Here is a 19,696-nt window from a genome sequence, read left to right on the forward strand (position 1 = left end):
GTCGGAGTCACTCAGATCCTTACACTTGCCCAGTATTCCTGCTTCCATCCCATCACCTTGAAGAACTGACTGTTCACGTACTGCCTAATAAATATATATATCCCACCCCTCGACAGGTGCCATTGTAACACGATAATCAATGTTATTCACGTCACCCGTCAGTGGTGTGTTATGGCTGATTGGTGTACAGTATTACAACAACTCATTAGAAATACGATCCATATTTTAATAATTCATTCATTCAGAGCACTTCCAACACCAAGTGACACAGGAGTCACTACATTAAGTGACTAAAACCCATTAAATGTGCATTTTCTTCACTGTCGCGTACATAAATGTTACCACATTTGAACAGCATGTGAAAAGCCAGCCGCTGATATTGATCTAACTGTAAGCCTATATTTCAACAGTAGAACTAGTTTTCGGTCTGCAGGTGGAAAATTTAGGCTTGAAATGCTCCAATGCCTCCAGTAAATAAATATCATGGTACATATTCACTTAAAACGTGCCTGATAATTAAACAGCCGGATTATAAATAGGTCTATATAAGGAAAGGTTTTGGGGTAAAAGTGACTTCACGTGCACCTTTTCAAATTACAGGCAAAAGAAGTGGGCAGAAATATCAATAAAGTCAATGAGGCAAATGTCCCCCAAAAAACCTTGTTTATTTTCCCCCCTCCTCAATCTCATTTTTTGTGTGTGTGTGAGTGAATGACAAAAAGAGTATATGTTTACAATGATTACACACAATAGTTTCTTTGGTACCTAAAAAAAAAATTAAAAATTAAAAAATAAAGAAACGTTAAGGCAACTACAGCAAATCTAAAAAGGTCAAAACACAGCAGCGAAATCGCCACTCGCTCACTAACGCAGGTTTTACAGCAGTAACTGCACGGCCACCATCAATCCAACAGGGGGTGCTAATAACAATAATAACAATAATAACAATAATAATAATAATAATAATAATAAGGAAAAAACTCCAGCTGGAGCTCCTTGCTTCATCAGAATGCCTAAACACCCCTGTTTAAAAGAAAAAACCACACCAAAAATGTCAAACATCTCATTGATTAGTATGTTGCGAATTTCAGCATGCTAATCACTTTGTGTGGCGTGTCTATTCCTTTAAAAAGCAGCTTCTCGTAACTAATCCTGGCCTGCTGTATACACACACACACACACACACACACACACACACACACACACACCTTTAGCAAAGAACAGCAGTCATCTGATTTCTAAACAGGTTTAAACATTCAAGCTGAAGCTTAGCAGGATTAGCATGTGATGCTAACAAGAAGCGCTGCACCGCCTGATCGGATGCTATCAAGTTTTACAGGAGAATGTTAATGTCGTGTTTGCAGCATGAATAATAATAATAATAATAATAATAAATGAAAAAGAAGTTGAACTTTTTCCATGTTTTACTTTCGATGAGAGTTTACACACTGGTCCTGAAGCTACCGTCACCAAGTGTTAACCAAAATCCTGATTAACATGAAACGCCCCTTTTCCGTCTCGGTCTCATTTACATAAATAGTTATGACTATTTTTAGCAGAGCCAAAAACTTCAATGGAATTTAAATATTCATTTAAAATCGACGTTTCAGTATTGTTGCTAGTTTTATTGTGTTTCGTGAGAGTGTCTGAATCAGAGCAATCCTGAGGGGTAGAAATGAATATCGCTTGTTAATCAAAGCAAACTTTGACATGGAATAAGGCGGGGCTAATTTCACCTTCTGTTTAATACTATGTAAAGATATCATCCCTCGCGTCGCCTCAGCTCTAGTTACGACATCGACACGATGCCTCACGGCTAGCGCGTGTTCCGTGGTCCCGCATTCATTCTGAGCGATATCAGTATGAAATAAAATGAAGTGTACGTCAGCGTCTCCCTCTGCACGTCGAGGTCATTATGAAAAGTCTGCTTTAAATCAGACCGGTCATGTGCGAAGCCTCTGGCAGTCTGGTTACACGTCTTCAAGATCCGAACTGATCCAACAGCTTTCGCAATTATTTCATCACCTAACAGATTGTATTGAAAGGTAGGATGATGTAAAATAAAATAAATTTTTTTTAAAAATCACGTAAATTCCAGTGAAACAGTAATGCGACGTTTAGACATCAACGTGGACAAAATGTTTTTACATTTTACAAAAGAAACTACTCCAACGTAAAATCCTTTCATCTCTGCTGCAAAGTAACAACGGAGCCGATCTGTGTTAGGACAGTACAGACGACGTAATTTAGTGCAAGACGGATATTATATTACAAGCTCATATTTTCCAGCACTGTATTATTTTTCGAATGGAAAATAGGAAAAAGGGGGCCGTGGGGGGAGATCAGTGCATTTCTAGATCCAACGTATGAGAAATCAATTAAGTAAACCGGAGGAATGAGGAAAATATATATATAATCTACACGAGTCGGTGCATTTGGCTGAAAACCAATGACTGAAACTTTATTTTAAAAAAAAAAAAAAAAAAAAAAAAAAAAAACCCACACACAAAACAACAATTTTTTCAAAAATCGTCATAACGCTTGGTATGGGTGATTCGTCGTACGTGAAATGTTAGCGAGGGACGTGTCAGGACCTGCACGAGCACTTCTCACAGATACTCGACAGATCATTATAAGGAATGGAAAGAAAATCCAAACAGACTGTTGACCTCGTTTACATCTAAACACTGCCTCAGGGAATGATTCGTGACGAGGTGTGAGAGGAAGGCTAATAATACTGCACTGCAATTGTTCTTTTTCACCCCCCACCATCAACTGGAGGAGAATTTTTTTTTAATAGTTATATATACACATAATTACATTTTTAAAAAAAAATTCTTTTGGTCACCTATTTACAAAAAAAAAAAAATCAAATAAAAAACGAGTATGTATGTATACATGGCAACAATTCATCTATTTAGAAAATGAAAAAGGAAATGAAAAAATATGAAGAAAATATTCCCCCCCCATGCTCCCTTGGCATGTGAACCCTGGTAGGCATGTGTGCACGCGCGCGCACGCACACACACACACACACAGAACGCATGGATGAATTGTCAACGCATGCCGCAAGCTAAGAAACACAAGCCTTAGTTAGAAAAAACGAAACTAAATGATATTCCTCAGCCCCATTAAAGATGGAAATTGGAGCTATGAGTTTAGCGAGGCGGTGAGAGAAGGTAGGACAGCCAGCTCTCTTGCGTTCTTAGCTGCGAACGGCGGAAGCTACACTACAGCAGGCTCTGAGGGTCGGAGGCTTTATAAAATGACGTAGGTGAAGAGAGCCATGATGGCGGCGCTGATGAGACCGGAGATGGGCACGGTCACGAACCAGGCCATGAAGATGTTGCGGAAAAGACGCCAATCCACAGCTTTCCGGGAACGCAACCAACCCACGGCTACCACAGAACCCACCTGAGAGGGAGGGAGGGAGGGAGAGAGAGAGAGAGAGAGAGAGAGAGAGAGAGAGAGAGAGAGAGAGAGAGAGAGAGAGATAATTAGACGAGAGAGAGAGAGATAATTAGACTCAATATAAGGTTTAAATACATCCTGTGGCTATTTTTTGGTCAAATGAGATTATCCAAACGATTAACCAGTCCTTCAGTCTGATTTTTAGATTTATCTAATGTAATGTAACAAATCCAAGCTTTTGTGCTTTTTTTTTTTTTTTATATAAACAGTAGACTAAAAGCAATATTTATTCCATGTTTATCATCCGAATTGTAACGATGGTACAGATCTGATAGACAAAAACGAAAATAAATTAATTAAAATAAATAAATAAATAAAAACAGTAGATCAGATATTGAAGGAAGAAAAAAAAAAAAAACTAAATATTTACATGTACGCATTAATATTAGCAATGTGATTTTTGTGGAAAATCTGCAGCTTAGCCATGTATTTCCCCACTGTTTTTAAGCTCAGACGCCTAGTCCTTCTTCTTAGTAATTCATATGACTGACATCATCTTCAAAACACACTTCAAAACAGGAAGGAAGCTATTGAAGAAAAACTATTTCAGACGTTCGACCTTGACCCTTATGGGATCGATTCCAACATTGAATCGGTTGATCTAATTCCATATAAACCCTACAAACGTTCAACAACTCGTTTCGGACATGGCGCTCTAATGAGAATCTCACGGTGCATCGGATCTAGTTCGATATCGGATGAGCCTGAAGGTACCTGTAACGGAAAATGAAAAACGTGGTATCGTGCCATCTCTACCATAGAGACAAGTAAACTTCCATTTGAACACAAGTAGTCCCTTCACCTCCAGTAATATTAAAATCGGAGGTGAAGAGGGACTGGTGCAACCTTATCCTCCGCGCGTCACCATGTGAATGACTCGTGCTTTTAATATACTGCCTAGTGGTCTATTTGTATAAACCTGAATTAAATCGAACACCACATCTCAAGCAGCAGCTTAACCTGCTTTGGTGTGTGAACAAAAAAAAATTCTTTTTAAAGTAGAAAGGGCGTTGTATATTAGTTATAAGAAAAGATAAGAAAATGTAAACGACAAAATAGGTGTTATAGGAAGGTTTTCTACAGACGGCACTAACACAAAGCTGACTGGGTGAAACACACACTTCCAGTGTGCACCCTGTAGTTATCCTCCCACACTGCAGTCTGGACTTCTCCACCCCATTCAAATGGACCTGTGCCATTGGCCTGCTTTGCATCAGGTCATGTTTGCATAGTGTGTGTGTGTGTGTGTACACACGCGTCTCACTCACTCACCTTGCAGTGGGTGGTGGAGATGGGCAGGCCGATGTTGGAGGCGACGACCACAGTGACTGCTGAAGCCAGCTCGATGCTGAACCCGCTGTAATGACAAAAAGACTGAGCTCAGAACAGCACAGAGTGGAGTAAAAACACTACACAGTGGGGAGACGTTCACCAGGTCACTGTGTCACGATAATCAGTGAAAAGTGCATTAGGAGAGGAAGGAAAAAAGAAAAAAAAACAAAAAAAAAAACAGACCGTTCAGAATGTAACAAAGCGCAGAAAAGAAGTAAATAATGAGACCAAAAAAAAAAAAAAGTGTGAAAGAATAAAGATAAGCATGAAAATTAAAACAAGGAAGGGGAAAAAAAACAAGGGAGAAATAAAGGGGAGCAGAAAAATGTGTTTATTAAAAAAAAGGAGCAATAAATAAATTAAGAAAAAAAAGGATGGAAATAGAAGGGGGGGATAGCACAGAAAGCTAGAAAGAAAAAAAAGACAGAAAAAATAAAGTCTAAAGAAACAAAAAGCAGGAAAGAAAAAGAAGGCAAGCAAAAAAGAAAACGGCAAAATTTAAAGAACTGTAGCAGCTAAAAGCAGTAGTGTGTAAATGATCAACAGTACACAGAAGTACACACACACACACACACACACACACCTGGAGGGGGTGATTGGAGTGAGGTCTTTGCCCATGGTCTGGATGACTCTGCGGCCCCAAACCCACAGCCCGATGCAGATGCCCACTCCGCCATACAGCAGCAGCCAGAGAGGGGTCGGAGCAGTGGACTCCACAGAACCACTCTGATAAACCAGCCACAGCGCCACCAACGGACCGATAGCATTACTGCACGAGAAGAGAGAGACACAGAGAGAGAGAGAGAGAGAACAGGTTCAAGTACATGATCCTGAAGGAAGGTTTTCAGTGCAAACACGCGGGTATTTCTTGACCATCCTGATGACATTATGAGACTGGAACACAATGAAAAACACTTTCGTTTACAGTGGAAAACATGAACTTGAGCAACAAGAAAAAGTGTATAAATTAAAAATAATAAATAAATAAATAAATAAACAAACAAACAAAACTCAAAGTTCACCATTTTACTAAAAAATAAGTTTCAATGAAGTGCGACATCAAACATTTTACACAAAGTGAAAGCACCGGGGCCCATTTAATTTTCATTTTCACGATCAACTAAATTTTTTTTAGGAATTACACAACTGCCTAAGAAGAACTATGAGTCACTCATGCTGTTGTACAACTCAAAACAATCAAAAAAAAAAAAAAAAAAAAAAAAAAAAAAAAAAAAAAAAAAAAAAAAAAGACCAGATTAATCCAGAAAAAAAAAAAAGAAATGCTGATTTGCATTCAGCACGTTAGACCTGAGGCTCTCATACCTGACATCATTTCCACCGTGAGCGAAGGAGCCAAAGCAGGCGGTGAGAATCTGCAGGAACTGGAACAGTGTGGAAACTTCCGGTTTATCCGCATCGGCTCTGTCCTCCTCTATCGAGCTGCTGTTGCTTCCTCGGTCCTCCTCGGGCATCTCCAGGTTCACTTCTCCGTCCCCGAGGCCATCTTCGGGGGTGCCGTGCTCAGCCACGGCGTTGCAGTAGCTTGTGTAGCTGTCCATGCGGACCCTCTTGCGCTCCAGCACCTTGTCTCCGTCCACAGATGCGCGGAAATCAGAGTCTCGGGGCTTGAACTCGCCATGGAGGCCGATGATGGCCATGGTGTAGGAAGTGTAGCTGTTGTTGCGGCGGATGGGCCGGTCTCCGCCCTCGCCCATGCAGTCGCCCACTTTGGCCAGGTGCAGCTTGTGCAGCAGGTCCTTGTAGAGACCCGAGTCTTTGTGGACAGTGTGGTACTGACTGTAGCCGTTGCTGGGGGCGTGGGTGGGGCCGTTGCTGAATTGAACGTGCACCGATTTGGGTGCTAGAAAGAAAAAAGGAAAAAGACTAAATATTAGTTCTGTCTGTTTATTTTAAAGCCAGATTTAGACCATTTAACCCTAATAAAATAATCTGGTACATTAAAGATCAAACTGTACGACAGCACTCTGACCCAATCGCACATCACTCCCTTTTATTTTCAGGTCATCTGTATTTCGATTACAACCCTCTACTTTATATTGGCAGACTTAGGCCTGTAAAATCCAATTATTTTTACGGATTTTATCGTCGTGTCCCCTTCCTCAAAACTCACCGCTCCCGTTGCTGATTTCGCCCTCTTTAGGTTCGGCGTCGTCCGAGTCTCCGATGTCAAAGGTGACCCTGCGTTCTTCACAAGGAGCTGGCATTGGAGGTGTGCTGGGGGACGGGGTAGGCGTGGTCTCCAGAGGAACAGATTTGAGGATGGGACCGTGCGTCTCTGTCATCTCCCTCTTCTCCATTAGGGGGCTCTCTGAGGGGCTGGAAGACTTGAGCTCACCTACAGAGAGGAGGTAAGAGGGAAAGATGATCACACATTCCTGATCAAACACGCAGAGATTCACACACAATTTTTATTCTCCCTACGGACTTCTTAAACCAAACTCCCTCCATTATATAGAAGTAGGAAACGTGCACAGAAAACTGCACACTGTTCCCAATTCCTCCTCTATTTTTCAGTCCATTCATTAGTATTAACCAATTAGATAATTTTTCCACCTTTTGTTTTATTACTAAAGTTAAGATCAGACATTACCAAGGAGTATTACACTAATGTAGGTATTAAAACTAAACAGATTTTAAAATAGCCCTTCGTCCTTTGTGTTAGACTCTAATCCTGTGCTGGAATCCGTTCTCGAGTCGGTGTTTGCTTGTCGTGTTGCTTTAACCGATAATCAAGGCCGGTCAAACAGGCTGACGTTAACTCCAGTCGAACATCCCAGAGGCGCATGATAGACGTGGTCAAACGGTTTAACCCGCCGCTTTAGCCTGCAGACACGTCAACGGCAAAGAACGGTTACTCTAATCCACTAGGCAAAGACCAATTACTGGATGACTCTGACCCAGTGACATCGCTGACCCGGTCCTTACGCAAGCTGTCCAACAGAACGGCAGAGCAACATAGTGTTTTCAACATCCTAAAGCAATAGCTGTAGGGTTTTCACAGCTTACGTGATTGAAAAGGATACGTCAGTGGCCGGTTAGTCACGTGAACACGTCCAGACAGCCAGAGGCCACGTCAGTGCGGATCGGAAACACGTTAAATAATTTAAAATCATTGAAGTGATTAAGAGTTTATCAAGAACGGTTTAATCATAAAACACGTCATGCAACAGCATACACGACAGCAACGTGGTAATATTTGGCTCAAGTAGGACAAAGGTTATGTCTATGGCGAGAACACTCGAGTTAATAAATAAGCGAGTTCTACAATTACAGAATTTTAAAAAATGGCCTGTAATGCCTGTAAATGCTGCTCGGCCTCGATTATTTTGCAGTCAAGAAAACCGTGTGGGCTGGAACAATTAACACCTCGTATTCTAGTTTGAAGCAAACTACGTCGTCACCACCACCGAATACAATCTTCAGAGAAATACCTCGCAACTTTACTCACGTTCGATCTTCTTCTTGAGGAAGGGGCAGACGGCAAACCAGACGATGAGTCCAATGAGGATGGCACATCCGAGAGAGATGAGAAGGGCTCCCCACCAGGGCAGTTTATCAAATCCCAGCACTGCACGTCCAGCGTCAGTGGAAGAGAGAGAGAGGGGACAGAAGAAAGGGACAAGGGGGAAATGGACAGAGAGAGACGAAAGGTGGTTTTGAGACAAAAAGGCAGCACGTGCTACCGGAACAGATTTCTCAAAAGGTATCATTCAAGGGTGGGATTTAATTATATAATCCTGACTGTTAGTACCAGGGAACAAGCAAAAAAACAAAAACCACACACAATTGGGGGTAGGGTAGGGGGTCAGGGTGAGTAACGGAAGGACAGGGACATATTTAGGAATCCGATGACACCGGTGCCATTATTAATTAATTTTTTTTTTAAATTTTTTTTTTTTAAAAACAGAAGACGATTAAAAACTAGACAGCGAGTTCAAATTACTGTAAAAGCCACCAGCGTCATCTGCAACCCGGCGGCAAAAATGTCAGTTAGGTATGAAGTGCAAGCATCTGTCTGGCTCGTGCAACCACCAAGGAGACGGCCAAACACGAACATCAGCAAAATGCCACAGTGGCACACCGCTGTTAAAAGATCTACACCAAGGACGTCTTGCTAAAAACACTTCTGCAGGGTTACAGCTCACCATGCGTCTCCTGATCAGGACAGAAAGTAAGACTAGATCGGCAGAGATACCCAAATGTCATACTCGGGGATGAACGCCGAATTAAAAAGGAACTCGTACAGGCAGGTTAAAAGACCCATGCTAATGTTAGATTGCACCGCATCTTCGATTGAGGCTTTTAGCAGAATAAAAAGCACGTGCTACCTGAATATATTTATTTAATTTTTAAATAAATGAAAGCGTCCCCACTATTTCAGCCAAGTCACTTCAGTGCCAAGACTGCAGAACACAAACGTGACCAGCATACTGCGATACTCAGAAGACGAACACTGGCACAGAAGGAGTCTGTTAGACTAAACTCTGCAATGTGGGGACTAAAAAAAAAATAAAGTTATAATGATAAAATAAAAAGGCAGCAAAGGTATGGTCAGAAAGGGAAAGAAAAAAAAAAAAAGTCAGAATGAAAGAGGACAAGCAGGGAGGGGTGGAGAGGTGAACGCGTGTGGAAATGTTCTAGACGAGACCGGTTGAAGCGAGCCTGTGGCTCTCCGCCTCCCTGCGCTGACTCACGTGCTCCTGGAGCATGCTGCTGCGACGTGCTCCACTTACACCAGGCGAAGAGAAAGGACTGCCTGTGGGGGGTGGTGTTTATTTATTTATTTATTTTTTAGGGTAAAGGTAGAACGCCTCTTTTTCTTTCACAGCCAGGCATGACTCATTGCCTCATGGAAAATTCTCAACAGGTGTGTGAGAACGGTGGGAGGAGGCCGGGACGGCATCAGCTGACCAAAAATAAATATTATAAGCTAAAATTTGAGACTTTGGGAATGAGGGCTATTTGTTTTCTGAGGGGGGGGGGGGGGGGGGGGGGGGGGGGGGGTACCGTTTAGAGTGTACAGGGGGAAATTTTTTATATTTTTTTTTAAAAAGAAGAAGAGAAAGAAAAAAAAAGGAAACAACAACAGGAAGGTATGTACGGTCATCACATGAGAACGAACTATTACAAAAACAAGAGACGCCTCAACGCCACAACCACACTGTGGGATAAAGTGCAGCTCGACTTAAACACCACTTTCACAAACTATAAATCCCCAAATAAACCACGGCTTCTATTACACAATAACAAGAGCTGCTTTCAGAGACGCTGGAGCGCCACTCTTCATTGCCGTGACTGTCTGATGACTATTTATGATTCAGTCGGGGGAAAGGGATGGTCATTTTAGCTTTGTGGGAAGGTATAATCTTGTATAAAAGTGTTTGTTGTGTTACAGAAGATGTATTTACTATAAAACCAGGCGTGGACGTTTTTTTTTTTTGTTTTTTTTTTAAAAGAAAAGCAAATCTTATCTAGAAGTCTATTACACAGTAGGCATTTCTCTACGAGTTTATCAACAGGAAGTTGTAAATCTCGGCAAACAAAACAATTTATAATCTGACCATCCCATGGTTCCTCGCTAAATCAGAAGAAACGTTCCATAAGAAATAAAAAGAGATCTAACAAGGTTTCAAAGTCAAGCCTGTTTTAAGTCCATTTCACACTGATGACCGTTTATAACCAGTTATACCGGAATGGAAAACACGTGAAATCTGACAAGATGGGGTGTTTTTTTTGTCTTTTTTTAAAACGGGGTTTTGGAGTGAAGCGAGTCATTTTGTAATGTACCTTCTGGATATTTCATTGTAAATGTTGCGATTGAAAGGAATGCTGCTCTACTTGTCAAACATCAGAAGCCACAAGAACTTCCCAATAATTAGCTGTACTCTATTCTCTTAACGTTAAAAGTTACGAAATCTATCACTTATGTAATTATCGCTGAGCAATGGGACAACATGAGGAGGGGTTCCCTTTCGAGTCCGGTTCCTCTCAAGGTTTCTTCCTCACGTCGCCTCAGGGAGCTTTCCCTCGCCACCATCCCATCTGGCTTCCTCATTAGGGACAAATTTAAAATCTATCCTGAATGTATACATTTCCGTAAAGCTGCTTCGGGACCGTGTCCACTGTTAAAAGCGCTATACAAATAAAACTGAATTGAACTGAACAAAATATCATCGAGAAACTGCAGACATAGATCTTTTAAATAAACTACTAAAACTGACTGGAAGCCGTGCATTCGATGTTAAAATATCGTACTGAAACCCTGTATGGCAAGGACTATTCCCCTCAACTTCGTAAGCTTTAGAGTTTAAATTCGCTTCGGTGTTCCTTCTTTGACAAAAGGACCCGTGTGTATTACCCATAATGCCTTGTTAAATGCGACAAGGAGAACGGCAGCAAGTGGAGTCGTTTTACAAATAAACCGTGCGATCAAATAACCTGTAAATTTAGCTACGTCATGGCTGGAAGTCATGTGACTGGCAATTTGGAAACTACAAGACATTACATACAATGTAGAAGACACAGGACACTAATCAGCCTATTAAATTCAGAGAACAAAGACTAACTTTTCTGTGTGGCTCTTAAGCGAGCCTCATCCCCCCCTTTATGATTCCTTGGTAACCATGGAATCATGTTGGCTTTTAATTTGTACGGCAGTTCCCAAGGTTACACAAGTTAAATATTACGTTGTGCAATACTGCATCTTGTACGGTTTTATAATTGCCTTGCCAGTCATCTAGAACATGGTCACCAGATTAGGTGACACTAAACCATTCTAACTGAACACGAGGTCAGTCACCTCTTTTCAGTTTACTTTACAGTCCCAGGTCACGCTGATGTTACACGGGCGAAGTATGAAAGCTAAATGTTTTCTTAAAAGGCTAGCGGTCGAGTGAAATCCAAGAGGGCTCTCACAAACGAAAACATGCAAACAGGTCGAGTCAGGCTGTGAGCGAACGAGCCAGGTTACCATATTCACATGAAGCACAAACAAGCTGAAGAGCCACGTGAGCCGCCCAGACTCGATTCGTGGCCCTCTACGGGATCGTTTACGATTTTGCATAACAAAAGAAAGGATGGTGCGCGTGGGGAGAACTTTCCATGCAGAACTATGGCTGTCGAAGCCGGGCTTGCAGGGCTGAGGGGGTTATTTCAGTTAGGATTCCCATCAAATTTACCAACAGCAGTGAGGCAGATTCCAGAAGGGGCTTTATAACAGTGAACGAGTTTTAAAATAAAAGCCAGGAGTGGGCGGAACGTGTTGAGAAGCGAGACGAGGAAGTGATTTCCCTTTACTACCGACTGCATTTTTATAAGCTTGAACTAGACGACCACTTCAAGCTCACCGACGGCAGTGAAACGACGACTCATGGCGTGCAGCATGCCTCATAAGCAGCTGCTACTCTCCTAACCATGTCATTTGCATTCAGCGTCGAGAACATTCCTCATTCCTCAGCCTGCAGGGCCTTGACACAACACATTAGAGTGGTGGAAACGATGGCAGGGCTTTAAGTCTTAGCAAGCGATGGGATGTGTTTTGTACATATCTCGTGTTTGTGTTCGGTCTGTTGAATTTAGATGAAAAGCCTGTATAGTGGAACGGATGTGGCAATTGTTTAGTGCCTAAAGGAATCAGGTGTGTCCCCTTTGCTCCTTATTAGAGCTAATGTTCCCTATAAAACTCAGGCTCAACCCTAATCTATCCAATGCTTTGATGCATAATTTGATTTTTTTTTTTATTTATTTATTTATAAAATTGGACCAAACTTGAGTCCAGGCTGAACCCAAATAAGCTGCACCTAGAGGGCATGTTCTCATGAAGGAAGGTATATTGCTCCTGAAGCGAACCCAGAAGCAGAGGACACGTTGAAGTCAGCAAAACTCGGACAAAGCTCAGGAGCTAATCTGGTTCCATTACAGGAGACTACATGGGTCGAGACCAGAGCAGGAATCTTTGTCCAACTGTACGTGTGTGTGTATATGTATATTTGTGTGTGTGTGTGTGTGTGTGTGTGTGTGTGTGTGTGTGTGTGTGAGAGAGAGTGGGGGGATAACTGTCTAGTTAAAATGAGATGAAATTAGAGAGATAAAAGCAAGAGGACGTGTCCAGGACTGACACTTTTTTTTTTTTTTTTTTTTAAACCAGTCGGTCTTCAGTCTTCTCATTTCAAACCGCATCACATTAAATGTACATGCGTTTGAAAGACTTTGATTGGTCGTCCTCTTCTTTTAGATGTTAAGCTCCGACACAGTGACCTGCTTCGACTAACTTTTCCTCAACAAAAATTCATTCATTCTCATTTAACATACAAAAGACTTTCTATATCCTTGTGCAGGCTGACTGATTTAAATCAGAGAGCGTGTGTGTGTATGTGTGAAGTTGGGCCTGGTGGTATACGTGCGTATGATGCACCTTCCTGTGCCCAATAAGTGTACATACACGGTATGCACTCCTATCTGTGTATCTTGTCATACTCTGGCCTGTAGCCATCATATACGGCCCAGGCCAGCTGATTTCTTGCATTGTTGATCCCTGCAGGTAGAAGAAAACAAAAAGGAGCAAAAAAAAAAGTGCTCATTTAATAAGATTTCCAAAAAATGTCATGCATAAAAAAGTATGCACAGCAAAAAAAAGAAAAAAAAGAAAAAAAAAAAGAAAGGGAAGCTACTATGGTGAAGATTCAGTTCGATGGACGACAAGTGTACTCCATTGATTTTTTTTCTTTCCTCTGTGTTCAAAAAGGACAGAAATCCTGATACAGAGATGAGGAATGAAAAGAAAAAAAAAAAAAAAAAGAAAAAAAAAAAACACACACACACACAACAGAAAGACAGCAAGATCATGTCCATCAAGCTTCCCCCGGTTAATGATCTTAACGACGTACACGTATAATGTTGCGTCACTGCCTGTTAGTCCTTGAGTTAAGGGAAATGACCTAGTCATAAAGAAAGATGGATGTGACAGGAGAATGATACTCACTCGGTGCGCCTGTAAACATGATGGAGAACAGGTTGATTCCCATAGTGACAGCATAGAAGACAGGCAACGCCCTGAGTCCGTTGGGAACCGGATCCTTCTACAAACACGTAAACAACGAGAGAGAAAGAGAGAGAGAGAGAGAGAGAGAGAGAGAGAGAGAGAGAGAGAGAATAAAATCACTCGCACTTAATACAAAGTGCAGCCTTATCTGTATAAATCGCACATAATCAGCTGGCTTCAGACGCAAGCATCACTACAACCTGCACAAAAAGAAGAAGAAAGAGACGTCCGTTTGGTCTAGGACGTGCTCGCCGTGGCGCCTCGCCTTGGACATTACATTAATTCAACCTTCGACACGACTCGCAGAGGGAGAGCGAGCAGGGAGAGGTTTCCGGTTCTTACCTTCTGCAAGATAAACATGCGGACAAAGTAGAAGAGAACAGCAGACATCAAGCCAGAGAGGAGCGGGGAGAGGAACCAAGACGCAACTGTAAGAAAGGAGGGAGAAAGAAAGAAGAAGAAAAAAAAAAAAAAAAAAGAACATGAATATAGGGCAGAGTACAGTTAATCAGAGAAATAAAATAGTGGGTGTTCTGATTTAGACGGACTCACCGATTCGCAGAAGCTCAAGCCATCGGACTCCCTGTTGGCCTTTCGCCACCAGTGAATAGCCGATAGTAGCTCCCACGATGCAGTGCGTCCCAGAAATGGGCAGTTTGAGGAAAGAAGCCACCAACTGCCACACAGCAGAACCTGGAGATTTAAAGAAAAAGAGGGGGGAAAAAAAAAGTCATACCGTTAAAAAACATCATTGTAAAATATGCAAGATATGTTTTTGGGTTCGTTTTTTTTCGCTCAACCAGATATCAACATTTAACAAGCAGGCCACTTACCAAACATAGCGCTGACCGAGCCGGCCATGAGAACGTGCTCCGAGCCGTTGTACATGTTCACATCGATGATCCCTTTCCGTATCGTCTCGCTGACTTTGGCTCCAAGTAGCACCGATCCCAGGGTCTCGAACACGGTAGCAAGGATGCACGCGACCTTCAGAGTGACCACGCCGGAGCCCACGGCCGTGCCGAACGAGTTGGCGACGTCGTTAGCGCCCACGGAAAAGGCCAAGATGAAGGCTATGATGAAACCGACGATCAGGAGCCACAAGTAGTCGGTCAACGGGCCCTGCGCGGCTAGCGCCACGACGGTGCTCATCAGTGTTACCGTAGCTAACGTTGTCGACACCATCGTGTGCAATAGCTATTCGATTCTTCTCTTTCAAGTTTAAAACAGCGTCACAATCTTACAGGGTAAATAACAAAAATAAACTGAATAATAGAGGCCCTTGTTTTAATAAGCAGCAAGCTAGAATTGTTTAAATAAACTGAGGTACTAGTGTTTCTAAAGATTTTTTTTTCGTGTTTGTTTTTTCGGATATTCCCCAAACCGCCCTCTGCTAATACAGCAATTTAGAGCAAATCCAGACACTAGTGAGAGAATCTGCACTGCTGCAAGTTGTAAACTGGTGCGTAACGCCAAGGGAGAGGGTGGCGTGAGGGGGCTATTGCTATCCTCTGAATATACTAGTGCTGCTACAATGCGTTTTAGTTTGGCCGATTAGGCAGACGGAACGGACATCCATTGTGCAACGGACAGGAGGGATGAATGGAAGCTCATTCCTGAAAAAGAAAGAAAGAGGAGAAAAAACAATCAGGGAATGCTTCCCAGTGTTACATAACAGTTTACAGATTAAAAAAAAAAAGCCATGGAGTGCTTATTAATACCAGTGATCAATGCATCAGTGTCATGTGTACTTGACATGTGATTATGATGATGGCGTACACAGCTATTATTACAAGAGAGGATACATGTTTACTTTCATTCTGCAGTTTTCATGCACTACTTCTTCCTGTCGTACGCAGGACAAACTCGACGTGATGAATTGTCTGTAATCAGACACCACAACACGGCGTTATTGCGAAAAACACGGCGTTTCACTGCGGTAACGTTCCCGCACTTCTACTTTTCAGTGATCAGCTCTGTTACAGTATTCCTGCAACAGCCTTAGACACTTTACAGAAGTCATCATCGTCATCATCATCATCATCACAACCCCCTGAGTGGCCCGTAGATACGCAACGTCAGGGTTCGTGTTCTGCGGATAAAGCATGTCCCATTTAACGAGGCAGGATATTGATCTGGACGGTTTCTCCTAAAGTAAAACATCCTGGACAATTTTGGAGTTCAGATTCAGATCATAATCCTCCCTTCCTCACCGAGGCAAACGAATGAAGAACGAACGTGAAAGTTTTAAACATACACTCAAAAGTAGCTTGGGCACCCAGAACAAGCAGATATCGTGTCCAGACTGTTCGCTTTTATTTTATTTATTTACAGTTGACTTGGCAGCCCAACAAACAACAATGACGGGAAACGAGAATAAACAAAAAGAAACCTACACTTTACATTTGTTTCATTTTAATGCACATCGAAACTGTGGACTAGAAACTTCCCTAAAAAGCGGATAAACAACAAATATGTTTCCCTTAACCTGTATTAAATCACTCAACTAACTAACGTTATTATACAAAATGCTACCGAGCACGAATCTGCCTCGTCAGTGAGCTAGCTAACGAAGTTACGATAGGTCATGTCTTACGATGATTTGAACAATTCCAGTGAATAAAAGTTAAAACCAAGCTTGGTAATCGGTCATCGCCTGCCTATTTTAGGATGTGCTGAATTTCTTTCACTGGTGCAACCGACGCAAGAGGTCAAGTATTCCCTGCCTCACCCAGACGCGACCGGTCAAAAAGCAGCAAATGGCAGCTCAGATTTCAACCAGCAAGTCCCTGAGCTAGAAATCTCTAGAAATAACTGCTAGCAGACAAATGAATAGAAAAGAAGTCTGAAGAAGGATAAAAGAAAACGGGAAAAAAAAAGCCTTTACACAACACCAGGATACATGGAGTTAAAAGTGATTATGAGCATTTAGAGCCTACTCACACCTGCTTCCTACACCGTTCAACAATAAAACTTTTCATTCCCGACCGGTACTCGAAAACAACCTCTAGTTTATTCGGGATATTTTAAAAACTGCTTTCGTCTGAATCCAGCCATAACAGACAGAGTGTAGACTAAGCAAGGGCTTAGACACATGGCAAACATGCGTCATGACCGCAACGGACCCGAAGTAAAGTCTCTGGTTTGGCCTGGAAGATGCAGGTAATGTCCGTGTGGGCGGAGATCAGACTCGGACACAGACTCGCCATATGCCGCGCGAGAGAGACACGTTTTTCCACAACACATGGATTTCTCGCCATGCAACGCCCCGTGTTTACTTCTACTAAGAAATAACAACCGTGTAAAACTTTGTCCTGTAGTGTAGTTCAGCTGGAAAATTAACAAGGCGAAAACGTGACAGTACGACACGCTTAAAAACTCTTTTCTAAACGGTATTCAAATCCATGGAATTTAAGAAAAAGGAATCACCAGCAGTGTTGCTGAAAAAGAAAAGATCTGAATAAAACTGGCATTTAAGCGCACGTATCAGTGGTGGTTCTAAACCTTGACAATATCCGACACTCGCATTTTATCGCCATGTTCACCATGTCATTCCATCACCCAGACCCCAGAGCTCCCTTTTTAATTAACACATTTGAGAGATTAAACACATGGAGCCGAAAGCCTGACAAAGACAAAAAAGACACTCAACGACCCAGCCCATAGCTATAAACAAAACAAACAAAATCAATAAAGAAGCTACAGGACAAAATGAAAAGCTGTCAAAGTACATCTATAAAGCCAAAAAAAAAAAAAAAAAAAAAAAAAAAAAAAAGAGAGACAGACAAGACAGGATGTTTTATGTGAGGTTTTAAATGGTGTATGATTAACTTGTGCCTGGTCTATTGACACTAAGAACTTGATCCTAATTCATAATGCTAGCAATTAAGGGTTCAGTTAAAATGACCAGAAATTTCACCCGAGCTTTACAGGATGGGTTTCTGGATGAAACCTTGGACCTGGAGAACCCCGTGTCCTTTATATTGGGATCGGGACTGGGAAGGAACCACCAGTAGGTCTAGACTTATATTCGTGACTATACATGGACTCGTCTGTGAAACTGATCAGTCCTTAAAATGGGAATAAACATGACCTAAATTCTAAGATACAATCATGAATTTGAGACACTGCTAGGAATTCCCATTCCCAGAGGTTATGCATCAGCAACTGAAACCTTATCACTACATTGCAGCCTAACAGGGTGGAGGTGGTCTCAGTCGTTGCTATATTTATTTCTCAAATGATAAAAGCTGCAGCTCAATACTGGCTAACAGCCATGTCCTCCTGTTCACTTCCGCTTAATGCAAGCTGGTCGGCTAAAGCAGCTGACGTCACCAACCGCCCACCCCACCTTCTTCTGCTTTTTTTTTTTATTTAATTCCCCATTTACTATTTCTAAAAGATAACATTTGTAATAGTCACTTATATGGATAAGGAAAGCAAGCAGCAGCATACATGACACCATGTCGTCGCTCGATAATCCAGATTATAATAGCTGTTTACTACAGAGCTAACTGCGGCTAATTTAGGGCGCACGAGACCGGCTCAGTACTAACGCCATTCTTTTAACAACGGCTAGTTTGGCTTTTAAACATCTAATTTCCTTTTCCTCTCCACTGGAAAAACCATTTAAAGTAACTTCTAATCGTATTAGGGTAATGGGGACATCGTTTCTGCAGTGTTCGGCTCGTTATCTTTTAAGCGCACAATGAATCTGTGATGGGAATTCCAGCCCCTTTTTCATCGAGTCGGATCAATTGAATCATCCAACCCGAAATAATCGACTCGTTAATCTAAAGATGCAATGCGTTCGCCAACAGTTGTACCAGTTACTTGCCTGATAGATTTTTTGTTTGAGCACATCGATCAGTGTGTGTGCTCGTATGGTATTTGTTTTGAAAACACCTTGCTGGATATGTTCGCGATGTTCACCTACGAGAGTCAGCTCAAAGTGTCGACTCGTTCGCGACCATACATCGAAACAATGACTTGGTAGCTCAGACTTGCACCTTAATTCCTGACGTTTTGGTACGAATTGCAGATAAATATTTTCCCCGTAGGAAATCGCATTGTTAAAGATTTAAACGCAATATTTTAATAATTTAAACGATTTTAAAAAGATATCTACTTTGATGTTATTTATATAAAACGGGACCGGCAGTCACTTTCTACACGTGTGACATTGACTCCCGCTAAAAGGAAACAATTTGGAACAGACTGACTCACCTCAAAACACACCGTCGCACAAACTGCGACATAATAAATTAAAAATATATATGATTAACATCACCAAATTAATGTCATGTAAATGAACCAAGACACGTTTGAGTTTTCTACAAGTACGTAGGCGCGGTTAGCTAGTTCGGATTAGCCTAGCTCGCGCCAAGAACAACCCATTTAAAAATCATTCAGTATCACGAATTAAATCCAAATACTATTTCGGTTGAAGTAGACAAAACAATAACATCATTTTAGACAAAATGGATCTTACCACGTTAAAAGACTGATGGTCGTAAGCTTCTCTTCTTTTTCCCCTTCCTGCAAACAGCGCGCGCGCCTAACGTTTAGTGTGCGCGCGCTACGGATTTCAAAATTAAGCAAATAAATTTAAAAACTACACGGAATAAATTCGGCTTCACGCCTATAACCCAAAGTCGGAAATACAAAAATAAACGCTATACCGATCAATTACTTTTAAACTGCTGAAATCAGTCTAAAATTTAAACAAAAAAAAAATCCGATTTAATAGGAAGACCGCTCAGCTGTGTTCTTATAAGGTCTCTCTTCCACGCGCTTCACGAAGGCGGAAGTCTTTCTTTCCTTTGACTGATG

General features: G+C 41.7%; 1 protein-coding gene across 2 annotated transcripts; it reads right to left on the reverse strand.

Annotated features, from left to right (window-relative positions):
* Positions 1–646: 646 nt before the first annotated feature.
* On the reverse strand, positions 647–19,665 carry slc20a1b (solute carrier family 20 member 1b). 2 transcript variants are annotated; one of them, XM_017488600.3, is made up of 11 exons: positions 19,356–19,665; positions 14,698–15,480; positions 14,417–14,557; positions 14,207–14,292; positions 13,805–13,901; positions 8,273–8,392; positions 6,935–7,159; positions 6,127–6,664; positions 5,387–5,572; positions 4,744–4,828; positions 647–3,414 (listed from the first exon to the last, which is right to left on the reverse strand). In XM_017488600.3, exons 2-11 carry the CDS (start codon positions 15,047–15,049, stop codon positions 3,259–3,261), a joined length of 1,986 nt encoding a protein of 661 aa, XP_017344089.1. In that variant the 5' UTR covers positions 15,050–15,480; positions 19,356–19,665; the 3' UTR covers positions 647–3,258. The 2 variants fall into 2 exon arrangements, with proteins under 2 accessions (XP_017344089.1, XP_017344090.1); XM_017488601.3 differs by having other exon boundaries at positions 19,359–19,664.
* Between the last annotated feature and the right edge of the window lie 31 nt (positions 19,666–19,696).

This window comes from Ictalurus punctatus, chromosome 16 (assembly GCF_001660625.3).
Source record: "Ictalurus punctatus breed USDA103 chromosome 16, Coco_2.0, whole genome shotgun sequence".
Lineage (NCBI taxonomy): Eukaryota > Metazoa > Chordata > Actinopteri > Siluriformes > Ictaluridae > Ictalurus > Ictalurus punctatus.